We start from the raw sequence: 19,209 nt of genomic DNA on the forward strand, positions 1-19,209 counted from the left end.
TACATAATTTGAACATTTCCATCTAATGCATAACTGCAGTGCTGCCATTGTGCCCTCATTGTGCTACCCAATTTATGTCGTTGGATAGAGGCTGTTGTGCCACGATGCCAAGTGCCGTGGACAGCACCTGGCATGCATCTTGTGTGATAAAAAGTGACACCGACACTCTTCTGGAATGTGCTAAACCATCTCCAAACAACACAATATAACAGACACTGTAGTATGTGATCTCACATAGCACTCTGTTTCACTCACAAACCACGCTACTCCCAAGTTACAGCTATCCAACTGGTTGGACTCATGCCTACTCACTTTTGTAGAGCTATCAACTATACCACAAGTGAACCTGATCACTCCAGACCTCATGTAGCTGCATTGTCTCCTGCATTTCCTATTGTGCATCATGTTGTGCTGTGTACAGACAATACTTGCTTTCCTGTTCTTCAACTACGAACATTGCCTTGGCAACCTACTGGGCACCGCACACATCTTAAGCTACCTCTTTTTTGGCTAGATCAACTTTGAGGTTCGCCCCTGTCAACAGCATTTTTGCTTCAAGTGAAGTTGTCAGTGATGGTATGAAATTCATTACTGTGCTTAGCCATATGGAGGACCATGCAGATACAATAAGTGATATCACACTCATCTCCTCCGGCAGAAAAAAAAATAAGACTTTGAAAACAGCTTTTTTCCACCACCTCACTGCTATCCGGAGGAACAAATCCATCACATAACTTATGACAAAGTTTTACGGGACACGATTCCATCACAATTACAGCATCATCTCTGCACGCAAGCTTATCTCCATCTAATGTCCGACCACATATTATGGACCTTGTGGGTTTTGAAGCTTCCCTTGCAAGTCGAACTGAACATGGTTACCCATGAGCAAGAACATTTGAATGCAAGCCATAAACTCACTGATCAAAGATAAACTATCATACTCCGAAGACTATACATAAATAATGTCAACAACAAAGGCAATGAGCATGAATTGCAACTACAATGGTGCACAACCGAACTCCCACCTACCACAAGCCATGCTGAACTCATCTGCCATCCATGGATCTTGATATCACTGCACCCATTCAGAGCCATGAACTTTGCACTGCCACAACAAACCCTCACTTACCCTCCATATGTATTGCCCTTGTGCAGAGCATCAACAACTATATCACACTCGCACTTGTGCTGAACACCACCGACCACATCGCACCCATGCCTGCACCTGTGCAGAAGGCCACTGACTACACTGTGCCCATGCAGCATCAGATTTGCTGGTGAGATGTACCATATACTGACCCTGCTTGTCCTTCACCATGCAATTTCCCAAACTTCATGCATGGTTCACAGGAGGCACAGTGGGCAACGCAGGATATCTAAGTCAGCTGGACACCCACAGCGATGATGACAATGACAGACCACACGTGCCCCACCATTTTCATGAGAAAAGACTCTTTGTACCTGACCACATCAGTGACCAACTATTCCTCATCAACAACAGTTCTGAGGTCAATACTTTTCTGCACTCTTTGCCACATCTAATGCCAGTGTACAGGCTTGTCCAGCTCCATACACTAAATGATATGACATATGTGTCTACGGATAACAGGTCTGCACACTAGACCTCTGCCTCAATGACATATACACTCAAACATATATCATCGCAGATGTAGCTGAATCAGTTATTGGCACAGACTGATCTGGTTCTCGACTAGTATGTCGGCGAGCTAACTCTCTTGACTAGCAGCCACTCCCCCACAGGTGTAATCGGCTACATCCATTTGACAGCCCAACTTAACAGCACAGCCCACTTCACAACACAAATCCCACCTCCTGCCGGCTGCGGGTATACCCAATGGTCAACAGCTCTTTCAGGAGTACCTCCTCACCACTGACCATATTAAACACGTTAAACAGCTCTGTTTCAACACATGTGAAACAAACTTTCACTTACAACCCGAAAACAATGTCACCCAACACAAAATTCAAGACATCAAGCAGGAACTTCACCAACATCTCTACACCATGCTGATTCGGCACCACCCCTACCACCATCTATGGAGATACTTACAGCAACGGCTCCATCTCCCAACACAAAGGTCGGAACAGCGTCACTCCCTCTCACATTCTCTACCATGTCTCTGTGGATTCCCCTGAAGGAACAATTCATAGTCAGCCATAAAAAATGGAACAGTTCATAAGATTATCACCATCCTCCCCCGCCACCTCTCCCAAAAACGTCACAGACCATGGCAGCTACCATTGGAATTAATTAGGCCTGCCAAACTGCTAGTGGATGATCTCTTACAAGCTGGGATAGCTTGCCCCTCTGACAATTCTTGGGCTTCACCCCTAAAACTGGTACCAAACATCAGGGCTTCACCCATTATTTTGCAAACGCTTATGTTTCTAGTGTCATTGGCTGTAAGATGACATGTGTCCAGAAGACATTCACAGAACGCTCATTATCATGCCTTTTGATTTTTCTGAGTTTAAGTTTATGTCATACAGACTTAAGAATGTGGCACAAATATGGCAACGTTTTATTGATGGTTTACTGTTAAAGTTCTCATTATGTTGTGGTTATCTTCATGATATCTTGATTTGATCACCAGACGATGTCTCCCACAGTACGCACATCAAAAAGTTCTTGACAGCCTCTCTCACAAAGGTATGATGATCAACGAAGATGAATTCCAAATCTGACTGAAAGAAGTCATCTTATTTGGACAAACTGTAAATTCTTTGGGCATTTGCACCACACCACAACGTATAGAGACTATTCGGCAATTGACACCACCACAAGACTTGCAAAAATTACATCAGACTTCGTGCTCTAAGAACCATCAGTGACACCCCTAGACCTACCTGAACAGGTCTCTTATGCTAAGCAACACATTGCTTACCTGTGCATACCTCTGTGCATTCTACACTTGGTGCACAAAGTCATTCTACATAAAGCACTTAAAGATTGTGACTTCATTATGTTATGAGATGACACTGTACGACCTGCCCTACATCTCCTGTACTCAGGCCCACACAAGGTCCTTCACAGAGATGACCATACTTTCTACATATTGTTAAGCATGAAATCTACAACAGTGTCTGTTAACTGACTCAAACATGTGTGGACACTAAAGATACTTCACCAGATAATAACACTTGCCAAGCTCTCCCCTTTGCTACATCTGTCAAAACGCCCACTACCAGCTCCATACCATCAGAGTTTGAATTGCAACTGGACATCCACAACGTCCTCTCTGAATAACTCAACAGCAAGCTGACATACAATGCCCCCCTCATTGAAGGTCAGCACATAGGCTACCAAACTTCAGACTGCAGATGACTCCATCCCATGGCACTTCCATAAGATTGTCAAATTACCACAAGACATCTATACCACTGCTTTCACCTCCACTTTTCTGCCAATGGATCTTCACAATCATGACTCGATGCTTGCCTCCAACTGACCTCAACCATCACCAGCACAATCTAGTCCTGGCGACACACCCCTCACTCCTCCAACTTTGGACATCACAACATATTCATGCTGTTACCAACCCCACTCCATGCCAGCCTGCCTCCATTACTACCATCTCTACACTATCCAGTATACATTGCTTCCTGATGACTACTCTGCTGCAGATGCCAATGTGTGTCTCCATTTTCATGCAGTCTCACCACTCACACACCTCATACCTCCGTCACTGTGCTCGACAAACATCATCGCTGGCAATCAATGAGGACCTTGCACAAAACACTCTGACTTTTATTGCCCCTTACGACTTTGTTAGTTTTGATGCTTCTGCCATGTACACTCATTTCATTAATATAAATGTGCTTGTATTGTACCTGTGTTGTGTGACTATTCATCATCATCATCATCATCATCATCACCACCACCACCACCACCACCACATGTACTCTGTAGCATTACAAGTACATACTGTTAGACCATTACAGCATGGTTTCAGAATTCTGGCATTACAGAAGCCTTGGACAGACTGCACAGTATTTGCCTGTAAAGTTGTCTATGGACTATCCAATCCCATGTAAGTGAGTAATGGTTGTACAATGAGAACATAGATCTGTCTGATTGATAGATGCCAAAATGTTATCAGTAAAAACCCATCAAATGCAGTCAAAGAAATCTAAACAACATGATTACAGAAGGGCCACGGGTAAACACAGTGACAATCATTTGATGTGTCAGAATTATCTAGTACGCAAGGTCCCTTTGAGGTTAAAATGAAACCCATGGGCAGACCACAGGCATTTACTCCTGAGTTTGTCTGTGGACTACTCAGCACCCTGTATGAGGTAATGGGTATATACTGCCAACCAAGATAAGCGAGGTAAGCATTCTCAGTCATTATAAAAAGCTATCTAATTTCCACCCAAGTGGCAGTGTTAAGATACACACGTCCTAATACTGCCACCCGAATGGCAACCCAAAAGCTTTTCATCAGTGGTATATAATAGGAAAGTCTACATTCACATATCCTCAGTAATGACTTATCAGATTCAGTGAGAGAAATCTCACCACCACGAGTACTCTATTCTGAGTACCATGGGAGCTGTAAGGAATATCTATAGCTGACATTCAACAGTGAGTAGATCTGTGCAAAGGGTCCCCTTGGCCAACACATTGTATGGGTGCTTTGGTGATACCACCTCTGGTACTCTGTCAGCACAAGTTGGCAGTTTTATTATTGCTAAGTGGTAGTGGAGCGCACTTCTATTCAGAGGCCTGAAACATCTAATAGTGTAGTTTTTCTGGGCTAGTTTTTGAGAAATGTGTAGAGTCAGTAGTGAATACAGCTTGACTAACTAATGGCATATAGATTACTTGTTGACAAACAGAAGGCTGTTTCTGCTAAAAGGTGTTTCATTCATTGATAAAACTCAGGAGGATAAACACTGAAAAAATGTTACAAAATTTCATTGGGAGTAGTATGACCACCTCTATTATACACAAAACATGGTATCAAGCAACTTCTATCTTTTTACATAAGAGGGGGTGACTGACAATTCAGCATTCCATTTCAGATGATGAAAAATGCACAACGTTATCATGGCATGACACAACATGCAGGTAGCAACCTGCTTAGGCCTTATTACAAAACTGGTGCACTGCTGTTAACAGTACCTCAATCACCATTATGATAATATTGGGAACAGGGACATAGTTCAAGCTTCCAACATTCATACAATGAACTATGACAGTAGCCAATGGATTATGATTGTGATAGTGCAAGTGATCCCAAAATCATCTGGAATTCCTACAACTACAACAGTGACATCCAAAATATGTTTGAAAGAGAGACTTTTTTCAGATCTGAAGGTGCGTCTGTCAGTGAATATTAACAAGCTGGAAGCAATTGCCCACATTATTGATGCATGTTAACACAAATTATGCCAGTCACCTGGGTTTTGAGACCATCTTTGGTTCATTTTCTCAGCAGCCTGAACGAACAGGCCCAAATGTTTTGTTCTGATGAACAAAGAGGAAAGAATCAGTGTCCAGAAGGTTGTACTGTCTCTTATTACCCAATACCAGTGGTTGGCAAACTTGTTAGTCAACAGGCCACGTATCAACAGTACAGTGACTAGAATTTCTTTTGAGAGCCAAATTTTTCAAACATAAACTATATAGGTAGGCACATTGTTATTAACTTAATAAGGTAACGCCTAAGCTGGCCTTTGCTGAAAAAAATCCTCAAAGTGATTGAAGTACATTTGCCAAGTTTAACCCCTTCCAACTTTCCTATTCACACTCATTTTGTATGGTTGTTTCCTCCTTTTATTCATAGTCACTACATGACCAAACCATATCAACATACCTTTCTCAATACCTCACACTACATATTCTTTCACTCCAAAAAATTTCCTTAAATTAATATAAGAAACTATAGTTGAGGTTTTAAGACTTAGTTACATTGTAGGAATGTTGGATGAAACTTGTTGTCATACTTAGTAATCATATTATTTATTGTTAAAGTTAAGTTGTGAAGTCTCCATAAAATTAAATCATGATAATGACTGACAAACACTAATGTAAGTGATGGCCTTGGATCTCCTTTGAAAGCTTGGATAAATCAAGTTTGTATGCTGTTGTTTCTAATTTTAGGCATGATTTCAGGTTCTCATCAATGACACTATGATTGCTTGCATGAGTACATACACCTGAGTAGCAGAAGAAAGCAAACACTATTTTTTAGCTAATTATATGAGTCAGGATACTATTCTATGTGTTGAAAATCAACATATCTTCCTTCTCAATGTCTTTCAATGCAGACTACTTGTGATGTGAACAAAGCACTTATTTGATCTTGAATATTTCTCAGGTACTCAGCTGGATTTCATCAAGAAAGCATGATATTTTGACAAGCTGCCATCTTCAGCTGTTCCTGATGACTTATTGATTTCTGCTGGCTGCCAACTTTATAATATCCTCTCTCCTCTTCCCACAGGCTCCAGCCATCAGCCTCTGGGCATGGAGCTGGTGCAGTGATGGAGGAAGCATGATGTTGGGGGTCAATCTGGGGTCCTCAGTAGTGCTGCGGTCACCGTCAAACATGGGTCTATGCCAGCATGGTAACAACAGTTCCTCACCCTCTTCACTTTTTATGATGGGAGCGATTTCCATGTAGATAGTTGCTGTGCTTTGATCAATCTCATGGCTTGTCCCAAGGTCTTGCTTAATTGAAAGACACTGTGTTTATTTATGTAGTTGGATCTCTAGAGCTTCTTTTAGAATACAATACCAGAAAGTGTTGAATTTTTATAACAACTTGGTGCTGTCATAATTCATGGCATGTTCCTGGGAGATGCAGTGTTCTGCCTCAGTGGATTTTGTCAGCTGTTCATTGTGTGTGTGGTGTTTATGCTCAGTGCATCTCACCTGTACCATCTGGATAATCTGTCCTAGATACATTTTTCCACACTGCTAAGGGATGAAGTAGACTCCCAGTTTCTGGAGCCCTTGGTAATCCTTGACTGATCATGACAAGGTTTTTGTCTTGAATGGTGGGCAAAACATACACTTTACAGTGTGTTTCCAGAGTATTCTTCCAATTTTTTCTGATGTCTTCCCAACATATGGGATAATCACCATTTCAACAGGCTTTTCTTCATTATCAGCAGGCCAAGCATCCTTGAAACACACATTAAGCTCGCATTTATTTCTCTCCAATATTTATGTACAGCACAAAGACATTCAAGTTTCAAGCTTCAAATCTACCAGTTGCATTTCAAAGTTGCCAATGTTGATCTTAAAGGGAGAAAAAGTTTAATTCTTTTACAGTCATGTTAAGACTCTTTCAACAAAGGCTAATGTTGCTTTGCTGTTTCTTAGTTCCTGAAACCTGCTGAGAAAAGCTTCATTTATATTTAAAGGTGTTGCTTTGAAATAGCAAACATCAATATCAGAGTTACATCTTTTGGGGAAATTCAACTCACAGCACAAATATATTTAAACAACAAAAAAGAGCACTGAGGATAATCTGTGGCCTCAAAAAGCTGGAATCCTGTAAATGTCAATTTATAAAACTTAATGTTCTAAGCATCCCATCCCTATTCATCCAAGAAACAATCCTATTCACCAGGGAATACCTCTCAAGAACAGGCAAATTAATCCAAAACAATGATATACACGCTCATTATACCAGAGGGCAATCTAATATCCATCAAATTTTTTCAAGGACATCATCATACCAAAAATATATAACTCATCTGGGCGTCGTATTACACAATAAAATTCCAGAACAAATAAAAAATGCCCAAGATCCAATATTTAAAAATAAACTAAAGGCATTTCTGACAAAGCACTGTTTCTATTCAGTACAAGAATTCCTGGAAATGAAAAATTATAAAGTTCCTTTGTAAATACTGTTATTAGAGTAAAACATTCTGTAGGCAAAATAATAACCTAATTTCTACTATAGACAACTATGTTTCAGTTTCACTTCCCAAAATTTTTTAACTCGCTTTTTGAATGTACAAGTACACATTCTATTAGTATTAAAACTTAATTGTCTGTGAAATCTCAATGTTAATTTCATGTTTAATGTAGTTTTTAAATGACATTGTCCTTCTGTTGTGTTTCCAGTTGACATTTTCACTATTCTGTAATCTCAGTGATTATTTGTGTAAATTTAAAGTAGCACTACATTGCCTACATGTTTCTTAGTTCCCCATGGAAATTGTTTGTATTCTCTGTATGTGAAGTTACTATATTCATCAATGAACAATTTTGTGTACATTTTTTTAAATGGCAGTCCATTGCCTATTTTTTTCTCCAAACTACATATTTGTTAAGAAAAATGACTTGTCCTATATCATGTGTACTTTGTACAATATGTGATCCACAGGATAAATAAATAAATACAAATACATTCTTGATTATGTTTCAGTGGCTTGGAAAGTCAATCAATGTTTATCTTTCAAAATCTTGTGTAGAAAGAAATAATCTGTTTTCAAATGAAATAACTTCTTCTAAAATAAAAAAACTGTTTTTCCTTTCCCCTCTTCTAATATTAAAAAAATTGTTTTTCCCTCCTCTAGTAGTATAAGATTAAGGTGCTTTAGATGACATGTAATGTCTACATTGAAATAAAATGACTGCTTGTTGTTGTTGTTGTGGTCTTCAGTCCTGAGACTGGTTTGATGTAGCTCTCCATGCTACTCTATCCTGTGCAAGCTTTTTCATCTCCCAGTACCTACTGCAACCTACATCCTTCTGAATCTGCTTAGTGTATTCATCTCTTGGTCTCCCTCTACGATTTTTACCCTCCACGCTGCCCTCCAATACTAAATTTGTGATCCCTTGATGCCTCAGAACATGTCCTACCAACCGATCCCTTCTTCTGGTCAAGTTGTGCCACAAACTTCTCTTCTCCCCAATCCTATTCAATACTTCCTCATTAGTTATGTGATCTACCCATCTAATCATCAGCATTCTTCTGTAGCACCACATTTCGAAAGCTTCTATTCTCTTCTTGTCCAAACTATTTATCGTCCATGTTTCACTTCCATACATGGCTACACTCCATACAAATACTTTCAGAAATGACTTCCTGACACTTAAATCAATACTGGATGTTAACAAATTTCTCTTCTTCAGAAACGCTTTCCTTGCCATTGCTAGCCTACATTTTATATCCTCTCTACTTCGACCATCATCAGTTATTTTGATCCCCAAATAACAAAACTCCTTTACTACTTTAAGTGCCTCATTTCCTAATCTAATTCCCTCAGCATCACCCGACTTAATTAGACTACATTCCATTATCCTTGTTTTGCTTTTGTTGATGTTCATCTTATATCCTCCTTTCAAGACACTGTCCATTCCATTCAACTGCTCTTCTAAGTCCTTTGCTGTCTCTGACAGAATTACAATGTCATCGGCGAACCTCAAAGTTTTTATTTCTTCTCCATGAATTTTAATACCTACTCCGAATTGTTCTTTTGTTTCCTTTACTGCTTGCTCAATATACAGATTGAACAACATCGGGGAGAGGCTACAACCCTGTCTTACTCCCTTCTCAACCACTGCTTCCCTTTCATGTCCCTCGACTCTTATAACTGCCATCTGGTTTCTGTACAAATTGTAAATAGCCTTTCGCTCCCTGTATTTTACCCCTGCCACCTTTAGAATTTGAAAGAGAGTATTCCAGTCAACATTGCCAAAAGCTTTCTCTAAGTCTACAAATGCTAGAAATGTAGGTTTGCCTTTCCTTAATCTTTCTTCTAAGATAAGTCGTAAGGTCAGTATTGCCTCACGTGTTCCAGTGTTTCTACGGAATCCAAACTGATCTTCCCCGAGGTTGGCTTCTACTAGTTTTCCATTCGTCTGTAAAGAATTCGTGTTAGTATTTTGCAGCTGTGACTTATTAAACTGATAGTTCGGTAATTTTCACATCTGTCAACACCTGCTTGTTAGTTCATTATTAATATAATTATTTTAGTCTTCTTTCACCCAATCACACACTTTTTCCATGCTTTGCAAGGATATTCCTTCCACTGCTTTATTTTGCATGAACTTCAGCATGTTAAAAATTACTTCATGTGTCTGACTCTGAAACATTATCCAACTTCCACTTCCAAAGATGTAGCCACAAGCAGCAAAAGGAGTACAGGTGGCAGTGATTCCATATGGTTTGAATTCCAGGAGAGAATGGCAATTTCACCTTCACCCCCATCTAACATCTCTTCTTCAAAATAGACTTCCCCACACCAAAAACTGACCTCTGTGCATGGGTCATGAAGCACACTGTACATAAGCACCTGCACATGGCATTTTGCGAAAGAGTCACAATGAAGGGGCCCAAGAGCCACATGTGGCTCACTATCTGCAGTTTGGCGACCACTGCTCTACACAATACCCAACCCTCTTTATAATTTTCAGTAACTTTATCATCATCTTTCATTACTTACAAATGCATGGCATCAGGTGTAATATAAATGTGAAATTTGCACTACATTAAGTCACCAATAACATAAAAAATGGTATACTGCACACTCACTCTTTTTTCAGTAACAGATCTTCAAATCTTGTAAAATCAACCTGTGACAGAGAAATTTTTATTTTAATCTATTAATACTACTTCTAAACTATCGGTGAGTAATTGGTAGGATTTGGAATAGAGAACTTTGAACAAAAAAGACTGCTTATCAAATCCTTCTATTAGTTATATTGCTTGAATGCATATGATCTGCAGGGATATTTTTCCAGCAGTTTGTAATAGTACGTCCGTGCATTTTTCTGAAACTGCTCTGCTTATTACCTGCTCTGTATTTTGTTTCCCCAAAAAACAACTGTAATTTGCATGAAAATAAAAGAGTTTTGAAGGAAATGGTGGTTTGTTCATTAAATTATTTACAAATAGAGAATTAAAATATGTGGAATAACTCCCCTCAAATGAACACTGCAATATCATAGAAAAATAAAAAAAAAACCATGGACACTGCCAACAAAAAATAATGCTGTAGTTAAAGGTGAAGTTGAAGTGGATGAGGTCACAGTTAACATGCCACCGCTTTGGTTACGAAAACCCAATATTTGGTTTGAGAAAGTGGAGTACAATTTTGTATCACATGCATAACAACTAAAACTGTGAAATTTAATTATGTATTAATAAAATTACAGTCACAATTTGTTGAAAACATATAGGATTTTGTTGCCAGCCCTGCATCTAAAAATATTCATTGGCTAAAGAAAATACTGTAACAGTGTTGAAGTTGACTGAGAAGGTCAAATAAAAATATTACTCAGTGACCTGGAGCTAGGCAATGTAAAACCAAGTTAACAGTTGTTAAAAATGAAATCTTACCCACAAAAAATACAAGCAATAACAGTTCTTAAAATTTTATGTTTAGATAAATGTCCCAGCCATATTCAAAAAATTTTGGTAGTCACTGAAGAAAGAGTAGGTGAAATGGCCTTCAAGGTATATCAAATGATGGAAATGTGATCACTTAACTAAGTTCACTTAGCTCCAACACAGAAGTTGTAATGGCTATAGGTTCTTCATTCCAATATGATGAATCATACACTCAAATCAACAGACTAAAGTGTAAGCTGAAAGAAATATGAATCAGATACATCATTCTCATAGTAGGAGCACAAATTGATTGAGAAATAATTTAAAAAAAATATGTGCTTCTACTACCATTTATGTTTTGGTGCAGACTGTAGACCAGAAAGTCAACAGTCTCAAGTTGGAAAGAATAAGATACCTTGTCCAGAAACTGTGAAACAATTATAAACATTTCTCAGCACATCCAACCCCTATCACTGTTATCTAGCACATGCTACACAAAACCAATATCTTCTTAATGGGTGTCTGAAGGGAAGTAAGAAGAATAGAAAAAGGAAATTCAGCTTGACTGCAAAAGCAACAGAATAGTTTGAAAAATGGAAGTGAAACCTAGCCCAAGCTGTACTACTGACTTTTCAAGTGTGTGGTATGAGCTTATATTGTTTGTGTATGCATCAAACTGGGCCGCAGATGCAGACCTACAACAGAAATGGGTTGAAATTTGGAAGCCTATGGGTTTCTTTTCAAAGAAGTGTTCCACTGTCTAGAACACTTATCCCATTTATGACGATGAACTTCACCCTCTTTATTTTGTGAAAAAGTATTTCAAATATCTACTGAAAGTAAGGTAATTTTCTGTCTACAAAAGACCTTGCCCAATTAACTTTTGCATTTAAACAGAAAAATTAATAGCTTTCAACATGGCAACTCCATTATCTTCCCCTTATACTCCACAATTCTCATCTGACTTATATTGTACAACTTAGCCATAAAAAGAGGTTGCTGATCATCTACTTAGGCTAAAAGAATTGCAGATGACATAATATGAGGAAATGACTGTTCCACAAGAAAAAAGATAAAGAACTTCAAGAACTCACATCAAGTTTCAGCAGACTATACCCTATGGATTTCAAGTGTGGCATGACACATCAACCGAGACATCCAAATGCACAAAAACAAATTAGGAACATGGTTTTAAGAAATATTGCAGTGTTGCTCATTAATTAGTGAGAGCTTCAATAAAGCTCATATCTTGCAAATCTGTCTTGCCTAATTCCAATAAAGATATGTAAGAATGAACTGCAACATGTACATCTTGCCAGAAGACTAAAATTACAAGGTATATGAAATCACTGGTTGGAAAATTCCCCCACTGTTGATGACTTTTTTCAGGTGGTAGACAATGGTCTAGTGAGTCCTCAACCATCTTCCAATAGAGTCACTATAAGGTTTCTGTAAGATAGATAGATTCACCCACTGGAAAGAAGTTGTGCCCCTTCACAATATTGAAACAGAGACATTAGTAATACCTTTTTTGTAATGTATGGAAAAAGTTTAAATTCCATGACTTGGCAATGTTTTGTGGCTGTAAACTGACTTCAGCTACCACAGGGTTCAGTTTTGAGTCCACTCCTGTCCTTAACAATGTGAATGGCCTTCCAATGAACATACACCAAGCAGAGTTGGTCATTTCTGCAGAGAATACTACTGTTACAATAAATCCTATCAAAGAGGATGCAACAGATGAAATTGTTAATGATGGTTTTATTTTTTTTAAAATGTGGTGTGGTTCTCTGAAAACATACCTTCCCTAAATTTTGAGAAAGCACACTATATTCTGTTGTGCACAAGAAATAGACTCATGTCAAAAACTGATGCAGCATATAAACAGGGATCAGCAAGCAGGATAACATTCTACAAATTTTTGGGTATATATACTGATGAAAACTTGAACTGGAATAAGCATATTTCCAGCTGCTCAAACAATTAACTTCAGCTACTTTTCCTCTTTGGGTAAAGTAGCAAGGCTTGGAAACAAATGACTCCATCTCCTAACATATTTTGCATATTTCCATTCAATAATGTCTTACGAACTAATTTGCTGGGGTAACTCAACATAAGGGTTCTGGCTGCACTTTGCTTATATGGTTTATACGCACCTTGATGGATTGCAGGAGATCACTCAAACCATCCAAAATTGTTTTTTTGTCTGGTGGTAGATGCAGAGTATCAGCAACTTCCTTAGCAGTTCTTTCCTTAGCTCCCAGATAAACAAGAGATAATGCAACCTCCAGACCATATGGTGAGTAAAGGAAACTGCCTGTAGTTTTGCATAAAGCCTGAAATTTTAGACACATAATCCTTTAAAACAATATTGTTCATTCAACTGAGAAAAGTGTTGGATTTTTATGGCAGTTACATTTCTTACTGTATAGTAATTGCTTTTGTTACTTAAAGGCAAAGATATGTTGATCTGTTTTTACTTATTTACTACTAGATAATGCATTGCAATGGCTCTTTTGATTATTTTTTAGTTTACTGGAAGTGGATACAAATAAATGAGACACATATATATGTAGAAATAAATAAATTACATCACACTTATCGTTTACCATGGATCCCTTGGAGATGAGTCTCTGGGATGTGGAAAGAGTCAATTTTGTGTGTGTGTGTGTGTGTGTGTGTGTGTGTGTGTGTGTGTGTGTGTGTGTGTGTGGTTTGAGGTTTTTGGGCACTAAACAACATGGTCATCAGCGCCCAAATGCATAGAAACAGGAACACATGCGGTGAAGGGACAAAGACAGACAGCGAACAAGGAGAACGGCTAAAAGACACAGACCTGACACAGTTCCAGATTCTCACAGAGAGAGGCAAAACAAGAGGAGAAGAAACACACTAAAAAAGGAAAGGAAACACAAGGAAAAGAGAACAGAAATCTAAGGGAAACAAGTAGGTAATCGTGACTGGTGGACCTCTTACCTAAAACCTGGGTGAGCCAGTCACCTAGCAGCACATTAAAATCCTCTCCCTAAAATCCGAGGCAACAAATTGGACAGGACACAAAACCGTAAGACCTTAACCACAGTCATTGCATCGTCTTGCAAAATAGAGGGCAAATCCGGTGGCAAGGAAACCACCGCCCTCTTTTTTAAGATACTTTCTTACTCAGATACATGGATATTGTACAATTCTAATGCAGACAGAGTTATGAGCTATAATTCTTGTGAAGATATTCATTGATGGAGTTGAAGGAGTTGGCAAACAGGTTCTTTAATTCACTCTGAAACTGATCTTTATCACTTACAAGACCTTTGATATGCTCAGTTAAGTTATTCAATATATGAGTACCCATGTACTTGACTCCTTTTTGTACTGATGTTAAGCTTTTATAGTCCTTATACAGATTGTTTTTGGTTCTGGTATTATAATCATGTTTTGTACTATTTTGTGTAAAAAGAGACATGTTGGAAATGACAAAGGACATCAATGAGTACATGTACCGAGAAGTAGTAGTTAGAATACCAAGTTTCTTAAAGATGTCTCTGCATGATGAACTAGGACTGACACCAGATATAATTCTAATGACTCATTTCTGAATTTTGAAAATGTTCTCTTTGTGAGGGGAGTTTCCTCAAAAGATGATTCCATAACTCATTAGTGAATGGAAGTAGGTCGAATAAACTAACTTCTTCATTTTTAAATCACCTATTTCCGCTATCTTGCATACTGCAAATGTAGCTGAACTAAGGCATTTCATTAAGTCTTGAGTGTGAGTTTTCCAATTTAGGTTGTGGTCAATTTGTAGCCCTTAATGAATGTCATATGTGAATAAGATTATTCAAGTGCTCTGGGATATGCAATATCTTTGGTTTATCCATCTTGGGCAAAAACAAATAAATTTTTCTCCTGTCTCACCCATTAGCATGGAACACACCACGTGAAAAACATTTAATCCAACACTTGAAGTGACTGACATTGTGCTTTGTTGGTGTTCATTGAGAATGGTAGTCCAACAGTGATCTGTAGTCATTTGAAATGAAATAGCATGTTGGTGGGAATGATAGAAATAAGTGAAATGAGCACATCTTTTCCATTTGACTTGTTTTGTGCCCATGACTGAGGGGGGTGGGGGCTACAGACTACCAATGAAATGTACACATTTGCACAATTGTTTGTTATCGATATAGGAAATAAAACTCAAATACAGCGTCTGTGGATGAATGTCCACATTACTACGTACATACAGAAATGTCACTGCTAGACATTGTACACAATGAAGACCGTGAGCCACAGTAAGTGGCAAGCAGAAGGTACCACGGATGATCAATGGTAGGATCCAACCAAGCACTCAGAGGACAACAGGCTTCAGGGGCATAAGGTGTTGGTGGGTGTTAGAGGTGTAGCTCAATGATGATAGATGCCAGTGGGATGACGATGGTTCTGGGACACTGAGTGTCAGTAAATGATGGAGGCACAGCTTGATGACAATAACTGCTTGTGGGACAATGATGCTTCCTGGACACTGGGCATTGGCAGATGTTGGAGATAATGCCTTGATGATGATAGTTGCTGGTGGAATGACAATACTTCTGGGATGTTAGGCATCAGCTGTTGTCAGAGGCAATGGCTCAATGTCAATGGCTGCTGGTGGGATAACTTGTGGCACCTGGGAGTGGCAGACTGTGGCCTCGCTTCAGTGACAGGTGCTCACAATGTGGATGATGATTCCAATTGGTGGGCTGCTAGTGTGGCCAGCATCAAGCCCACAGTGGTACTGGCTGCAGCAGGGTCTGGCTGTGGCCTGATTACCTTCCCACAGAGGGATACCCATGTGGTGCTGAGTGGGCACATGATGTAGCATAAGAAAGTGGTGCCATGATAGGTAAGCTACATGTTGGCGAGGTTGGCACCGCCATACACTGTGGAGGTTGTGTGAAGCTATGAAGTAAATGGCCTGAGTCATGAAAGGTGACACTTGAAAACATCTTGGTGACTTGTGTTCATGTGAGCTATTCTTCACATCATCCTGGAGAGGCGGCAGCCCACAATACCTGTCTGGTATGTGCAGCAGTGTAGTTCCAGGCGGATACAGTAACTTGCCATTCAGAATTGTCACCTCAATAACATTTAGCATAAGTTTTTTTTTATGGATAGCCTGTTTCCATTGCACAACTGAGGTGAACCAATGTTGTGCAAAAGAATATCAGTGCTCTGAAGTTTCTAGCTGCTAAGGTAGCATGTTCGCAAAGCTATTGGTGACTTTTGCAATTTGTGGCAATTTCTGGGAAAACCATCTCAATTATTTGTTCGACTGACAGAACAGTGACACAGAAGTTTAATGGAAATGAAATATATTTTGTGGCGGTATCAGCTGGAACTTTTCTGTTGCCAATATCTAACAGCTGTTTTGAAAATGTAGGAGATGCATTCTGCTGTAGACGTATGCACATATTGGTCTCTAATGGGAGTTCATGCACGTGTCAACAAAGATGTGATGCTTTGAGGCAAGTATTTACTTCATCAGCCAGTGTTGACTTTGGTATACCTCGTAGAGTGTGTCACAAGTCAACTACTAATAAAATGAGAGAGCCACTGAATGGTTGCGAATTTTCTCATAAATATTGAAGATTTCAATTGTCGCTTCACTTCAAGCAGTTTGTTATGTGCCATACTGCATTCATCCCAGACAATCAGTTTCACAGTTGCAATATTTTCATCCTGCTAGAATCTTTTGAAATATTATATGTCTGAGCCTCTGTAAAATGTATATTCAAAAAATGAATGCAATCAAGTACCTCATAAACAGTTGGCTACATTTCTTGCTGTGCATTGGTCTTCCGATTCTGATGCATGTGATGGAGCAACCTGTAAATGATATGACTTGTTGCTTGCTTGGTGATTCTTGCTTCCTTGAGAAGCACCTAATCACTTTCTTTTTCATGCCTAAATGGTAAACCTACAAACTGATGCACCTTTAGTAGCCATAATTATTTATGTGGAGAATGCAATAACTGTACAAAGTTCCAACTCAATAACAAAATGTTGAGAACTGCAGCACTGTCTTTCTCACAGTTGGTTTTAACAGAAAACCAGTACATTGTTGTTGGGAAAGCTATATAGCTACAAACCTTCTTCAGACAATTCCAATCATTTTGCAAAAACTGCACAAAAATCAGGTCATTGCTTTTTGAGATCATATGTTCATAACAGAAAAACAGTCATTTTTATATGGATAAATATGTGTTGCTGTTGTGGTCTTCAGTCCAGAGACTGGTTTGATGCAGCTCCCCATGCTGCTCTATCCTGTGCAAGCTTCTTCATCTCCGAGTAACAATTGCAGCCTACTTCCTTCCGAATCTGCTTAGCGTATTCATCTCTTGGTCTCCCTCTACAATTTTTACTCCCCTCACTTCCCTCCAGTACTAAATTGGTGGTCCCTCGATGCCACAAAATGTGTCCTACCAACCGATCAGTTCTTCTAGTCAAGTTGTGCCACAAATTCCTCTTCTGCCGAGTTCTGTTCAGTACCTCCTCATTAATTACCTGATCTAGCCATCTAATTTTCAGCATTCTTCTGTAGCACCACATTTTGAAAGCTTCTATTCTCTCCTTGTCTCCACTATTTATCATCCATGTTTCACTTCCATACATACACTAAATGATTAAAAGTATTTGAACACCTGGCTGAAAATGACTTGCAGGTTTGTGGCACCCTCCATCAATAATGCTGGAATTCAGTATGGTGTTGGCCCACCCTTAGCCTTGATGAAAGCTTCCACTCTTGCAGTCATACGTTCAATCAGGTGCTGAAAGGTTTCTTGGGGAATGGCAGCCCACTCCTCATGGAGTGCTGCACTGAGGAGAGGGGTCGATGTCAGTCGGTGAGGCCTGGCACGAAGTCGGTGTTCCAACAGATCCCAAAGGTGTTCTACAGGGTTCAGGTCAGGACTCTGTGAAGGCCAGTACATTACAAGAAATGTCATGTAACCACTCCGCCACAGGCCATGCATTATGAAGAGGTGCTAGATTGTGTTGAAAGATGCAACAACCATCCCCGAATTGCTCTTCAACAATGGGAAGCAAGAAGGTGCTTAAAACATCAATGTAGGCCTGTTCTGTGATAGTGCCATGAAAAACAAGAAGGGGTGCAAGCTCCCTCCATGAAAAACATGACCACACCACAACACCAACGTCTCTGAACTTTACTGTTGGCGTTACACAAACTGGCAGATGACGTCCACCAGGCTTTCGCCATACCCACACCCTGTCATTGGATTGCCGCATTCTGTACCGCAATTCATCACTCCACACAACGCTTTTCCACTGTTCAACCATCCAATGTTTAAGCACCTTACTCTGAGCAATGCATCACTTGGCATTTACCAGCATGATGTGTGGCTTATGAGCAACTACTCAACCATGAAATCCAAGTTTTATCACCTCCTGCCTAGCTGTCATAGTACATTCAGTGGATTCTGATGCAGTTTGGAATTCCTGTGTGATGGTCTAGATAGATGACTGCCTTTTACACATTATGACACTCTTCAACTGTCGGCAGTCTCTGTCAGTCAATGGACGAGGTCGGCCTGTACGCTTTTATACTGTATGCACCCCTTCACATTTCCACTTCACTATCACATCAGAAACAGTGGACCTAGGGATGTTTAGGAGTGTTGAAATCTCGTGTACAGATGTATGACACAAGTGACACCCAATCACCTGACCATGTTCGAATTCTGTGAGTTCCGCGGAGCATCCAATTCCACTCTCTCACAATGTCTATGACTACTGAGGTTGCTGATATGGGGTACCTGGCAGTAGGTGGCAGCACAATGCATCTAATATGGGGGTGTCTGGATACTTTTGATCACATAGTGTAGCTACA

General features: G+C 39.5%; 1 protein-coding gene across 3 annotated transcripts in view; it reads right to left on the minus strand.

Moving 5' to 3' along the window:
* Positions 1-19,209, minus strand: part of LOC126458474 (ovalbumin-related protein X-like) — a 113,536-nt gene that overhangs the window by 28,390 nt on the left and 65,937 nt on the right. For all 3 annotated transcript variants that reach the window (XM_050095558.1, XM_050095559.1, XM_050095561.1), the window contains exon 3: positions 13,484-13,663. In XM_050095558.1, coding sequence (XP_049951515.1) covers positions 13,484-13,663 — 180 coding nt within the window. The remainder of the gene's footprint in view (positions 1-13,483; positions 13,664-19,209) is intronic.

This window comes from Schistocerca serialis, chromosome 2 (genome assembly GCF_023864345.2).
Source record: "Schistocerca serialis cubense isolate TAMUIC-IGC-003099 chromosome 2, iqSchSeri2.2, whole genome shotgun sequence".
Classification (NCBI taxonomy): Eukaryota; Metazoa; Arthropoda; class Insecta; order Orthoptera; family Acrididae; genus Schistocerca; species Schistocerca serialis.